We start from the raw sequence: 15286 nt of genomic DNA, 5'->3' as shown, positions 1-15286 counted from the left end.
TGGTCTGGGCAGCATCAAGGGGGTGGACGGGAGGACAGTAGGTGGCCATCGCTCGAGTCTCCATTGGTACTCGACTTCTCCGCTGCATCGGCGTCTTTCTCTTCCTGCGTTCGGTTCTTTCTGGATTTCTCAGTCATTAATGCAGGCGCAGCCTATTTATTTATTTAATAATTTAAGTATCGTGATATATACCGCGCGAACATGACCATCATCGTATCCGAGAGCGGTACAGAGTGAGCCGATCAGGGTTGCCGAATCGTAAAAACAACTATTACTTAAGATCCGATGTACAAGGGATTCGAGGCGCTCGGTATAAATACAACAGACTACAATACGGTGAATGACAGTTTCACAATAGTTCTATTATGATTTGTTTTTCAGGTAGTGCGTCTTTAACTTCCTTTTTGAAAAGCCTCAGTGAGGTAATTGCGCTCATTGACTATATTTTTGCAGCAGCTCAAGCGAAAGTGCGGCTGTGAGTTTTCTGTGTTTTTTTCTCTGGCTGCTTCTAATATGAGGCATTTTACACTTCTAGAATCTCTTCCACTTCCTGATATTTTGTTGCTACCTGTCAAGTGTTTGGGACCAGAATTGTGTAGAGCTCTTGTGTGCTATGCTTGCAACCTTCAGTTGGATCCGAGCTTCAACTGGAGCAAGTTGAGGGTCCTGAATGAAGGGGAAATGCGACTCAACAAAGAAAGGAAGGTACTCTACCTATTTTTTTCTAAATGTACAATGTATCATATCATAAATATACTGACACTTAAACAAGACCCATATAGAGCAAGGAAATTTCAGTGCATAGTCAAAGAAAGATTTGTTTGTATTTTTATTTTTTAATCAATTTAGACAGAGGGATTCAAGAGGTGAGTGAAATCCTCAATAGTTTATAACAATCACAATATTGTGAGCCACAATACAAATAATAATGACAGAGAGGTCCCAATCACTATCACGCACATACAGACATACACACTTATACCGGTATCATATAACACTTTAAAAACAAAACTCATACATCTACTCATAAAAATGCCACTCATCAAGTGGGGGTCCATAAGAAATTTGCCTCGTAAATCAATATATAAGTAAAAGCATATGAGCATTCAATGCTGTGCTGAAGAGAGCATGTTCAAAATACAAGATTTAGGGCTTAAGTGGACCCCTTGGGAGCGCCGACGCGCGTTTCGGTGAACGCACCGAAATGCAGGTGCCACCTTCCTCAGGGCGAACAAGGAAATGGTTTTGGCGTTTTAGCTGGGACCTAACAAAAATAAGAAAAGCAAATCAAATCAAACAAAGAGAGAGCAATTCAAGTGTCATTTAATAACATCATTGGTTTCAAATAGAGGACTAAACAACACAAGGTCTTATGTCATAAGTGTCAAACATCATAGAAGAATTTGTTTAAACATTAATGTCTAATGAGAAATTGCATTATTCAATAGAACAACGTGAACACTGACGAGTCCTGTTTTCCAGGGAGAAGAGAAAGAGCATATAGTATACTTTGTTAACACCGAAGGTGAAATGCGATCATAACGACATGCGCCCGTTACGAGTCTTGCTGCATTTATTGTCGCTCTCGTTGGAGCTAGGCTGGATTTAGGTAGACCTATCCGTGTAGCATCTCGATAGTTCAGTCTTCAGAGCACTAGAGATTGAGCCGCTGTTTTAAGGTCATCAAACAGTATGAATGGTTTCAGTTTGTTTTAGAAGGTGCAGATGTAGGTTGGCGCTTCTGGTTGCTGCTTGTATGTGAGCTTGCTTGTTTGGATTTGAGTCAAGTGTGATGCTGACTGATTTTACAGAGTCTAAGATGGTTGGGATGCAGTTAAGTGATTTGAGTTGAAAAACCAAGGCTGCGGTTGTAGGGATCGAAGGGCTGGGGAGAAAAGAATGACCTTGGTTTTCATTGGGTTCAGTTTTAGCTGGTTGCGTGCCGGCCAGTCCTGGGTTTTTCCTCTGGGTGTCATCCAGTCTCCTGATATCTTCTTGAGATGAGAGTTTGATGTAGAGCTGACTACCATCAGCATATATGCAGTAAGGGATTTTTGGTTGTTTAAGGAGTTCAGTGAAAGGTTCCATGTATAGATAGAGCATGGGTGGAAATATGTAGATTTATGCGGAACACCCCGGTCAATATCTGCTTCCTCGGGTAGGTTGGTGCCGATTTTGACTCTTTGTCACTTCTGCAAGTAGAAGAACCATTTAAGGACAGCTCCTGATAGGCCCATTCTGAGTTCAAGAATTTCTCTGAGTCATTTGAGGTTTACCGTGTCAAATGCTGCTGATATATCTAGAAGTATTATGAGATAGGATTTGTTTTTGTCTAGTGATGTTTGTATATCATCTAGGATGTTTAGAATGGCGACCTCGGTATTGTGTCCAGGCCTGATGCCGGATTGGCGTTTGTCAAGTAGGTCAAAATTCTTGATGTGTTCGTAGAGCTCATCATGGGCACATTTTTCTACCAATTAGCCAGGAAATGCGGACTGGAAACTGGTCGGAAGTCATTCTGCTCAGTGCCCAACTTTTTATAGTAGAAGAGGTTCTTAGCCCGTCTTCAGGCACTCTGGAATGGATCCTTGCTGGAGAGATGTGTTCACGAGTCCCGTCTTCAGGTACTCTGGGACGGATCCTTGCTGGAGAGATGTGTTCACGAGTCCCGTCTTCAGGCACTCTGGGATGGATCCTTGCTGGAGAGATGTGTTCACGAGTCCCGTCTTCAGGCACTCTGGGACAGATCCTTGCTGGAGAGATGTGTTCACGATTCCCGTCTTCAGGCACTCTGGTACGGATCCTTGATGGAGAGATGTGTTCACGAGTCCCGTCTTCAGACACTCTTGGACGGATCCTTGCTGGAGAGATGTGTTCAAGAGTCCCGTATTCAGGCACTCTGGGACGGATCCTTGCTGGAGAGATGTGTTCATGAGTCCCGTCTTCAGGCACTCTGAGACGGAACCTTGCTGGAGAGATGTGTTCACGAGTCCCGTCTTCAGGCACTCTGGGATGGATCCTTGCTGGAGAGATGTGTTCACGAGTCCCGTCTTCAGGCACTCTGGGACGGATCCTTGCTGGAGAGATGTGTTCACGAGTTTCGTCCATGAGAGAGTGACGGATTGGTGGATTTCTTTCTGTAGGGGATGGGAATGGGAATGTCTAAATGTTTGGTAGGTTTCATTGAATGGATGATTTTCTGGTACACACGCGCTATTCCGCATGCCACTTAGCATCCGCATAGCTACACACTGTTTTTTTAGTTTGATTCTAATACCTCTCCTTCACATGAGCAGCAGGCTCCAAAGCATTCAAAGCCTCATACTGTGCTGGTCTAGGGAGAGGCTTCATGTCATACAGTACTTCCCTCAAGTTCTCAATGACTCTCAAATTAAATGTGCCATACTGTGGACCCCCTCTGCCTAAACCCCTCCACCCCCAGAGGGGAAATTACCCTCACTAATGCAATAGGGTCTACCAGCATCCATCAATGTGAGAGTACACTCATAACAATCAGTTACAAGTCCCTGTATCAATTGTCTGGTGAATAAGAGCTCACAACCCAACTCCACAAACCTTAGCAGACAAGTCAAACAACAATATACTCTTATCTAACCTGGGATCTTGGACTGCGACGAGTCCGATTACAAATTCAACTGCTCAGCACTAAGCACGTACACATTCACATCATTAAGCCACAGGCATCCCCACAATGTATGACTCACAACTTCAACACAACACTGCAAGCTTGACATAAACAATTGAACCCCACAACACTCTAAATACTCACTCCTCCACCACTGTAAGTGCCTTCAGCACCAACCGGCCACCATCAGCTTTCAAAGTAGAGCCATGGACTTTGAGGACATGGGCAAATTCCGGCTCGGGTAAGGTCCGGTAAAGTCTAGATTACGGGTAGTCATAGTAAGGCCCGCTGGCCGCCAGCGGCCTGGCAAGCCTTACTTGGTGGCCAGCGGAACTTACAGACATTGGACCTGTGTGTGTGTGTTTTTTTTTTGTTTTTTTTAAAGATTGCCATCAAACAGAGACTCCGCTCTATGGGGGCCGGGCTATCCCAGCGATAGTCAGAGTGGAGCTGCAGGGGCGCTAAGAAGGGGTGAAATACAACAAAGCCTCATTAACAAGTAAATGGTCTTTTAAAGACCTGTAAAGTCCTCTGGTGCAGCTGTGTGTGTGCCCGGGAAGCTGTCTCTGCCCGGGCTGCCACACACGCGGGGTGAGGTGACAAAGGACAGCAGGGTGTGAGAGCCGGGTGAGGTGACGGAGGGCAGCAGGGAGTGAGAGACGGTTGAGGTGTGCGTTAAGAGCCCGTGATGTGATTTTTCCCGCCAGCCTGTAGTCAGAGGGTTGAGCCAAGGCCAGGGAGCTCAGGCCTGGTCTCCGCTCTCAGCACAGCGCACAAATGTTCGCCGCCAGGTTGGCGCTATATATAATTGATGCATGCATACCTACACGGACGGGTGACTGGTGCCAAAGGGGGGCTTTGATCTGACAGAACGGGGGTGAGAGTCCGAATTAAAGCCAGCGACAGATGTGACCCCAGGCCCAGTGGTGGGACACAAACCCCGCGAAGCAGCAAATTCAAAGAGAAAATGAGTTGGCTTTTACATTACAGAGGGAGGAGTGGGTCCATGCATTCCTATGTCCGTGGTTGTATCACTGCACAGGCTGTACAGAACGGTCCATGCATTCCTACGTCCTTGGTTGTATCACTGCACAGGCTGTACAGAGCGGTCCATGCATTCCTATGTCCGTGGTTGTATCACTGCACAGGCTGTACAGAGCGGTCCATGCATTCCTATGTCCGTGGTTGTATCACTGCACAGGCTGTACAGAACGGTCCATGCATTCCTATGTCCGTGGTTGTATCACTGCACAGGCTGTACAGAACGGTCCATGCATTCCTATGTCCGTGGTTGTATCACTGCACAGGCTGTACAGAGCGGTCCATGCATTCCTATGTCCGTGGTTGTATCACTGCACAGGCTGTACAGAACGGTCCATGCATTCCTACGTCCTTGGTTGTATCACTGCACAGGCTGTACAGAACGGTCCATGCATTCCTATGTCCGTGGTTGTATCACTGCACAGGCTGTACAGAACGGTCCATGCATTCCTACGTCCTTGGTTGTATCACTGCACAGGCTGTACTGAGCGGTCCATGCATTCCTACGTCCTTGGTTGTATCACTGCACAGGCTGTACAGAACGGTCCATGCATTCCTATGTCCGTGGTTGTATCACTGCACAGGCTGTACAGAATGGTCCATGCATTCCTATGTCCGTGGTTGTATCACTGCACAGGCTGTACTGAGCGGTCCATGCATTCCTATGTCCTTGGTTGTATCACTGCACAGGCTGTACAGAACGGTCCATGCATTCCTGTGTCCACGGTTGTATCACTGCACAGGCTGTACAGAGCGGTCCATGCATTCCTATGTCCTTGGTTGTATCACTGCACAGGCTGTACAGAACGGTCCATGCATTCCTATGTCCTTGGTTGTATCTCTGCACAGGCTGTACAGGACGGTCCATGCATTACTATGTCCATGGTTGTATCACTGCACAGGCTGTACAGAACGGTCCATGCATTCCTATGTCCGTGGTTGTATCACTGCACAGGCTGTACAGAGCGGTCCATGCATTCCTATGTCCGTGGTTGTATCACTGCACAGGCTGTACAAAACGGTCCATGCATTCCTATGTCCTTGGTTGTATCACTGCACAGGCTGTACAGGACGGTCCATGCATTACTATGTCCATGGTTGTATCACTGCACAGGCTGTACAGAACGGTCCATGCATTCCTACGTCCGTGGTTGTATCACTGCACAGGCTTTACCGAGCGGTCCATGCATTCCTATGTCCTTGGTTGTATCGCTGCACAGGCTGTCGGGTACAGCCAGCTCCTCCCACAATTCATTCTCCCATCAAGGCACATGTTCTTCACGCAGAACCTCGCTATCAGTCGTCTAATACAAAACAATATAGCATTCACTGGCCAACAGAGGCATTTTAAAAACAGCTGCAATGGGAAGACATGAAATGTGCAGGCCTTTCAGCAGTCAACTTGAGTTATGATTCTTTTAAATTTGGCAATCAAGCAAATAAAGTTAGCATGAGTCAAATAAATTGCTCATTTTGCAAAACTCGGGTTCCGCTTATAATACCTACGTTAAGTCACCTACTACAATTTATGTAAATAATACACATGCGTTAATAAAAACAAATCACACCTTGGTTATTGAATGAATGATTATGCAGAGCATTATAATGTGCCATCAATCTCAGAAGTGTATGTGAGCCTGCAGGATGAGTCTCTCACCTGACCCTGCATCACCAGAGCCTTCGCACGCTCACTTGTAGATGTCCTGGGACCTCAGGAATTGTCCTGGAACATCTTTTTCTTTGACCCTTTTTGAAGGGAGGCACATTGTGAGGTGTAGCCGTGCTGCACTTGTTCTGGTCAGTCATTTTGGTGTGATTACTTGTTCCTACTGTAAGTGGGTCTCATCATCACCTGAGTGGTGGAAGTGGACCAAAATCAGAGCGCCTTCCTGGATGACTCTCTGGGCTTGTTCAGTCTTTACTTCACAGCCAAACAGCGCATCTCAATTCAAAGTAGAGAGGAACACAGCCATGATTGCTCACATTTTCAAAGTAAAGACTTATGTAATACCCAAGCATCCTTTTTAGGTCTCGCCTAGCGACGCAGCGCATGCGCTGCTCACTCCTGGCAAGATCTATTGTCGTCGCTTTGGCTTGCGAAGCGAGGATGGAAGCTCTACCCACGCTTCTTACTGCCAAATCCATGCTTTCTATTGGGAGAGAAGCATTTTTGGTTCCCTCCCTGTCTTCCTTCGGCGTGCCTGCCCAGACACGGCATGTGAACGCACCTGGACAGGACATATGCACGCGCTGCTTTGCTTTCATTTTGCAAAGTTCCCCGGGCATTTCCTGTAATGACAGCGTCTGAGCAGAACACGCGCTTTCACTTTCTTTACTCCCTGCGTCCCACTGCTTTTAAGCTGCAAATGCAAATCAAGCATTACCCCACAGTGTACTCCTGTTCGCTCCATGCTGCCTTTGTCTCGCCGTCGGACCCGTCGTTCCTTTATTATATGCAAAACATAGGTTCAAAATTGTTGGTCTTCTGTGCTGATACTGCTTCTAAGCTTTTAATGCACATCAAACATTTGCTCATCCGCTTCTCCACTTTCAACTTTCGGTATAATAAATAATTGGGGCTTACGTACTTTACACGGTTCCATTCCTGAAATCCTCAAATCCATCTTTCCTACTTTAAAATAGCACTGCTTCATTTATTAGCGACATTGCTGTTGGGAGGAGAATACGCAAACATTTGTATACAGCACGGGTTGTAATCATTTGAGCGCAGTTGTACTGGCTCCTGAGAATTCCAAAAATGTGTTGCAAAAACGGGCACTGGGCGCTGTCTAATTTCATCGACAGCATCTCAAGTAGGGGCATTGATTTAGTAGTTAAAGCATTTAATCTGAATGTTTGGTATTCAGTATGTAATATGTGTGATCTTGGGCAACCTTGCGCTGGAGAGGACAAGTTGTAAATTGATAGCGCTCAGATCGACTCGAGTATGGAGCACGGGACACAAAAAGGTTCCACACGAATAATGTGTATTCATTTAGACAAGTTGACGAAAGGTAGAAACATTATGTGGAACATGTAAAATAAATTTTACGTTTTCTCAAAAAGTAATCTATTGCATATGGTGCTCATTTCCAGACAACTGGTATGCTTATTCCACTTGAGTTTAAATGTGTTATTTTAAACATGCTTTGCCATTTACGGGTGGGGTTGCATGCGTTACAAGTCCAATTTCTTAACCCACGGATGTCGGCGAATGAATTACTTGTATTATATTGTGCTTGGATTGTTGTGCTTCGATTGTTGAAGCGGACAGTCTCCCGAGCGTCAAGTCTGCATATGCAGATTTCTTCCCATTTGTAACTCGTAGGGTGAAAGCACAACGTGTCATGCAGGGTGGAAGGGCAGTCGAGAACGTGCGGGTAAATTGCTAAAAAGTAGATAAATAGAAAAAAAAAAGCAGGCAGATGCTGCATTTCTTTTCCATTTGTTTACTTATGTAGCAATCTCTGCACGCCACGCTTAAGCTTTAAACATCTAAAGCGGGGCCTTGCGCCAATACTGCTAAAGCAAATAAATAGAAAAAAATGCGACTGCCGCCTGCCTATTTTTGTATACAGTATTGGGTAGAAATTGCTTTCAAACAGGCACCAGACACTCTCTATGTTTTAAAAATCGGCCATGCTTCCCAGGTGTATTGTTTATCAACAGAGTGCCCACCACCCTTTTACAACAAGCGCAGCCGGCTGCTCTGCTTTTATGTGTTGTGTTTCAACCCAGTACCCAAGATTAGCTTATTGTGTGAATAGAGAAGCAGTGGGCGTAACAGGAGTGAGATGGAACTAATCGGACACTGAATGTACTTTTTTATGACTTGTGCAGCTGCATTTAATTTTTAACATTATTTATGTATTGGAATAATAGCTTTAATGACCTTCCTTCTTTTTATTTAGCTTTAATGGCATATGGTGAATGTGGTAAATCATGTGGCTCGCTTACATGGGTTTTATAAAGTGAATATAAACAATAAATACATTTAGAAAAGGCTGTTGCTCCTCTTGCAGACACATGTGCAATTCAGCCAAGCCAACTCAGCCTTTCATCCTTAAGCGATCGATAACATAAGTGCCACAAAATATTAAAAGGTTGTTACAACTCAGAAAACCGACAGTATAACAGACACTGCCTAAGGTGAAATATAATTGATATGAAATAGTAATACTAAGTCCCTAACCTAGCGTGAACGGAAAGAGATTGCGTTAGAGAAGAAATAAACCCCTGACGACAGGTACCACATAAGCCATTCCAACAAATAAATCACATTTCATGGCATTGTTTCCAATATTTTATAAGGATGTAGTAAACCAGGGAATGTCACTCAAGTCACTTAAACGGCTGCAGAAATTATGAATAGAGGACCATAGGCAGAAATACCTATTACAAGCACCGCACATAACTCCACCTTAGCACAGGTAGAAAAACAGGCCATAACCCTTTAAAACTTGAAGCACCCCAAATCCATGTGTCCCCAAACATTAATCCCACTCAAATATCCACTAAAGATGAACACAAATGGAGGGGCATGGAACAACCGGGATAACTTAAGAAGGGAAGCGACATACATCAACTAGTGATGAATGTCAAGCCTGTGATAGGATCCATTACCCACAATCCAGTTCCCAAAGAACCAAAACACAGGCCTTTAAGGCAAATTTGCAACAACATGTATCCCAACAAATTAATTCAAACCCAGATAAACAACCTTGAAAAAGAGTTACGCGACGACATGAACACCAAGTTATTAAGGCCCAAATACGTGAATTGGTCTCCAAGCGGCACGGCAATATCCTTAATTGGACAATATGGTCAAATTATCAAAGAGTCTCTGAGCCTTGTTCCATATAAACCCCATAGACCTAGTATCCATACAATTCTTATCACCATAAGGGACCGAAACAAATGAGGCAACTTTAGTTTGTGGGGTCTCCTTAGACGTACCTTCACAGGTTTATTCCAAGAAAATGTATTCAGAAATTGGTGAATAAAAAATTTCTAAATATACGGAGAAGGCCTACCCATTTCAGCTGGCGGTTTTGATTCAAAATCATTCACATTTAGCAGTTCAGTCTCCACCATCAATCAGGGAGACCCCACAATCAATCCCGAGGAATGCAATAGGAAAAACTGTGGCCAACATTAAAGATGGGTCTCGGTTTGTTCCATCATCTACAATCCTGCAGTATGGAGGTCAACGCACCGAGCAGGCGAGCTGCTCAAACCCTGAAAATGGCTTGAAGTGGCTGCCAGCAGCATTAATTCATCGAACATCGAGCTGAAACATGGATCAGACTCCGAGATCATCTGCTTTGAAGCAAAGTACTGCGCTGTTCCAACTCTGCTCCTGGAATGGGAGAGAGTTAAAGAACCGCAAGAAGGTATGATACTGGAGACAATAATATCTCTTCTTACTGCAAGAGACGGGGACACAACAGCCAATCCCTTTAATTGGATACGTTGAATTTAATAACTTTGTTTTTAAAAACAAATGAAAAGGGCGACCAAAGGGTGGACTGGCAGTTTATGTCTTGACTCATCGTAATGTGACTGTGACTCCGATACAAACAAATGCATCCTGGATCTTAGTATTAAACATCAAGCGGTGGTCTTTGGAGCAGCATTTCCCCCTAGATATAGCTAACATTTACATTTATCCTTCACACACGGACACGCAGGAAATTGTGAGTAAACTATATTTGGTGTGATAGACCCCAAAGCAGAACATAATAAGGCTGCCATCTTTTTGTTGGGGGCTTTAATGCAAACCTGTTTTCTCTACCACATGAAGAGGAACAAAAGGACAGCCCAATAATGTATGTGGAGTTTACCCAACCGGGATGCACCGCCACGCAGGAGACGAGATGAAATCTGAGGAAATATTTTGACAACATACATCTTGACCTGTTTACGAGTTATAAATGGAACAAACCCTGAGGATAAACCTCCTGCATGGGTACACATCTCCATTACGAGTAATTCCATAATTTACTACATGTGAGTATTCTTTCCTTGTGTAAACACATTTCATATTTCAAAATTGATTGCTGCTCGGATATTGACCATGTTCTCAAGGTGACTGGTATCCACTAGGACTATTCTCCATCCTCAAGCAAAGAATCTAATTCCTCCTTCATACACAGCAATTGTGTAAGAGATTGAAATAGGATGGTCTGCTGATAAAGGATATCCAGGTGCAGTGCACACTCCTAGAGAAAGGACACGCCTCTGCTGGTAATCCTAGACAAGATTGGGAGGAATTCAACAAGAAACATCTTCAGCTGTATCTGAACACCACTTCCAACAAAGCGCCATTTACTAGTTCGACAAACAATGAAATTCAAAGAATCACTCAGGCCCTCAAATAGAGAAAAAAAGATCAACTGAGAATTACGAGTGATAAAGAAGTGGTGAAACGCAAGAAGATAAGACAAAAAAACAAAAAAGAGGAATGTTCTGATCAATTCAGCTTGAGCTGTATACGCAAGCCACAGTAAATGTTTGAAGGAATTTTGGAAAACTATCAACCCTATAGAAAGAGGAGGTTTCACTGCAAACAACTCTGACATCTTTACAGGGGTAACTTACCTCAGCTCGCAATCCATTGCAGAGTAGCACGATACCAATGTTCTTGCTGGCAGAGAAGACAGACGGTGTCATCCTCCAGAAAAGTTAGTCCTTCTTAGGAGAGCGGTCAACGACGAGAAGTATTTTCTGCACAGAGCAGAATAACAACGTCTTGATGGCTCCTAAAGAAAGACAATTGACAAAAATAAGACTAAAAAGCTGTGCAGAGGGAGCTCCAGGACCCAATGGGCCTCCTCAAGTTATTTTAAAACAAACCCTACATTCTGGCCAACAAAATTGATGCTGATGTATAATCGCGTCTTGGAAAACGAGCAAATACCGGACTCCTGGAGGGAGGGCAATCCTACACTCAGTATTTACAGGTCCAGTCCAGCAGACGATCTATGGTAACACATCAATCATCCTAACTTCTGTAGAGAACTAATCCTCAAAATTCCTTTTCCAACATGTCATGATCAGTCATGTGCCCTATAAAATGCCCATCATGCTGTGGGATGTTACCTGATGAATATCATTAGCTCCTTGCCCAGGAGAGCGTGTTCAGAGAAGTGTTTGCCAGAGAGTAAGGCTTACAGAATTACTACCCACATAAAATGTCAGATGTGCTGCCAAAATAACATGCCTTAGAAGTTACTGCCCTGGTAGTGTACCCTTCTGGCATGCCTTTAGATGTGTTGCTCTGATAACGTGCAAAAGGCATCTTCATGTACCTTTTGGCACTAACATGCACTTTTATTAAAAGACAAATATAATGTATGTAAACCTATGCAGTGGCCTAGCAAGGTCAGGTGGTACCCAGTGTGGAAGATCTCTTGTCACACCCGCCCCCCATTGCAACCCCCAACCTTCCTTATCCAGAGGCTCTCCACTACACAGCCTAGAGTTCAGCCCCGTTTCGTTGCGTTTGTTGACTGAGCTAGAGAATGGGTGTGGAGAGAGCTTTTTATTTTAAAACACATATTTTTGCCATTTTGTCACCCCCCTCAGTGATGACACCCTGGGCGGCCCGCACCTTCCTTCCTACACCCGAGAACCTATGAAGGATAGTTGCGTAATATGTTTATGGTTTTGAAAATATAGACTTTCTTCTTTTAGGACAAGTTTCAAAGTTATCTAGACTGTTTGAAGAAAGAGCTGGAGGATACGCTAGAACTGCATCGCAAAGAAGAGACGAAAGTGACACAACAGGAGGTAAGAGAAAACCAATTGTTATACCAGTAGCTGGAGCAAGCACTCTAAATATTGTCTTGCTATACAAGTTAACAGCAAGACCAAAGAATATGTATCGGGGGGGGGGGGGTCTGCCATACCTAGATTTGGGTTTTCTTGACCATATTTGAAACTATCACCTGCAGCGTGCACACATATAGAGGCATAAAGTCACTTTAAGACCCCGGGGTTTTCATGAGGTTTTTTGTGGATGTTGCGTAAAGGTGAGCAACTGTTATCCTGATTTGTCCTTAGATGTCTTCTCTGGAGAGGGGACCACAGTCCAAGGGGTGATGGTAACAAGGATATTATTAAAGTGCATTACTCCCTGCTAAGGCAGAGGTCTCCATCCTTTGCTATAACGAGAGCTACTTCTGATCAGTGGATATATTCCCAAGATGCAAATGGCTTTGGCCATTGTTACAGTAGTGACCACATCAAAGACAATCATCATAGTGGCCGCACCTTGCAAGATTACTACTAGTGATCACCTGTCATTCCAACATATATCGAGAATATTGATTAATACAATAGCATGAAATTATGTAGGTGTAAGTAAGTATAGATTTAGTATCCTTAACTCCATGTCTACATATATCTGCAAAAAAACTAGATGTGGAGTTAAGAATGTAAATAAAGTTAAACATGGCGCTCTATTATCCTCTTCTTAGGTATATTACTCTATAATAAATAAAATCAACGTATGTTAGAATTGAGGGTAGAGGCAATAAAATTGTCAAATATGACAAATCTATTGTGTTTTGAGATTTATGATGGTAATATACTCTGTTGCTCTGCTTTGTTCATTTACCAATGCTTGCTTGTGTCTTGGATGTTTTAAGAGGGGTTATTTTCTTGGAATGTGGTGCGGTTCCAGAGTGTGTGTCCTTGGAATGTCAGTTGCAGTGAATTCCGTGGTCTATGTTGATGTCTGTGCTCATGGGTCCTTTTATTGAAGATTAAACCTTCCCACTTTTATGAGTTGGAGTTTTATCTGGAGTTTATTTACCTTGACTTACTAAATGGAGAAACCTGATAAATATTTAGTTACCAGGAGTGGGGTGATTTTAAAAGCAGGTTTAGTGGAGGAGTGAGAATCTTCGAGGGCCCACAGAGGCAAAAGGAGTGAAGGACATTTTTGGAAACTGTGGCCATCGGACAGTGTTCTCAGGAAGTCAGGTGAGTGCTTTGTGGTTATTGTATTCCACTCACCTGTGAGAGCCCTACATGTGAATTCTACTCCGCGAACGACCAGGAGGCTAACTTTCCAAGTGCGTCACAAGGGAATGGTGGTGTGGCACAGAGTGAGCGATCCCAGCAGGCATTGTTGGTTGGAGCCAACGTACGCCTGAAATTTTGGATCAGGCTGCCATCAGCGCATCTGACGTTAAACATGGGAGCCATTTTGATTTGGGCAACGCATTTTGGAACAAGCTCACCTGCTGGCAAACTACTTTTTCGAGGGGGAGGGAGTAGCGATCATCGTACTGTTGGAAAAAGGAGCAGTGATCATTTTACTTGTGAAAAGAATGTATGGCATCCAACCAAGGGGCAACCACTTTTTCTTCAGAGGGCTGGCAAGCCAGAAATTAAATGAAAGGAGTGGCCACGTATTTTTAAAACTTTTACTTACGGCAATTGATGCAAGTGGTTATGAGCCTCCAAGGAAATTAGCCTTGTTGTTTAATCATTTGGCAATTGTGGGCCAAAAAGCCTTGATAATTTTCTGATAGTAGCTGCTCCCAAGGAGGAAAATTGTATTTGGAATATTTACATTGAGGCAAAGGAGAGAATGAAGAAACGATATTCGGAGGAGTCCAGTGTACTGTTGGAGAGGCATCATTTCTTTAAATGGAAACAGTCTAGTGAAGAATCGGTGGAGGAGGTTTTGTTGCTTTACGAGTCTTAGCCTCTACCTGTGAATTTGAAACCAACAAAGATATCTATGTAAGAGAACAGTTTGTGTTTAACTGTTATTATAAGAAAACACAGGAATGTCTGTTGACATGAAGCAATCCTACTCTGTTAGAAGTTATTGACATAGCAGAAGCATAGAAAGGTATATTGTTTGATCGTATGCTTTGCCTAATCGAGGTGGTTCATCTCCCGTCAGTTGCATTTCTACAGAACATTCTGTTTGTGCAGGAATCTTAAGACTGGGAGACATAGGAAATCCAAAACCAGTAGTTATAGGTGTGGTTTTAGGAGTCATATTGGTAACAGTATGTTTTGTCCTGCTGTTGGTAAGAAATGCAATCATTGGAGGAAGATTGGACATTTCCAATCAGTGTGTAGAGCCACTTTAAATAAACCTACCAAAGTGAAAATGGTAATGTGACCTTGCGAGAAGAATGTGTGGGTGCGTATTCACAGGTGCGTGCAGGAAAATTTGACATTGTCCTTTTGACATTGGATACTGTGAAAGATTCTAGCAGAAGTAAGAACATTAAGGCACCATTATGTCAAGCACCTGTTGATGGAAGTTTACTGTTATTTATGGCAGAGTCTGGGGTATCAGTTACCATTATGTCTGAAACTACAGTTTTGGTCTAAGTCATGGCTTTGATCTACTGATGTTAACCCCAAAGAGTTGGAGAGTAGGATACTGATATGCTGGGGTATTTTGAAGCAACTTTGGATGTTTGGGCACAACAATTTGGGCAAAGATGTACGTGGCTGTGAGAGGTTGTTACATTGTGGAATGGAAAGATTTAGCATGGTTAAGTATCATTTCAGGTCATGAGAATGCCATTGTATTGGGAGACATTCCCATTTTGGTGGTGAGTACTG

At 43.6% G+C, this 15286-nt stretch overlaps 1 protein-coding gene across 1 annotated transcript in view; it reads left to right on the top strand.

Moving 5' to 3' along the window:
• The window catches only part of LOC146830524 (E3 ubiquitin-protein ligase TRIM39-like), a 165880-nt gene that overhangs the window by 57132 nt on the left and 93462 nt on the right, over window positions 1–15286 (top strand). Inside the window, exon 2 of the mRNA XM_085604727.1 lies at window positions 12383–12478. Coding sequence (XP_085460853.1) covers window positions 12383–12478 — 96 coding nt within the window. The remainder of the gene's footprint in view (window positions 1–12382; window positions 12479–15286) is intronic.

The sequence above is a fragment of the Triturus cristatus genome, chromosome 5_1 (assembly GCF_964204655.1).
Source record: "Triturus cristatus chromosome 5_1, aTriCri1.1, whole genome shotgun sequence".
NCBI lineage: Eukaryota > Metazoa > Chordata > Amphibia > Caudata > Salamandridae > Triturus > Triturus cristatus.
Note: the sequence above shows the minus strand (reverse complement) of the source record. Positions and strands in the feature narration are given on the sequence as shown.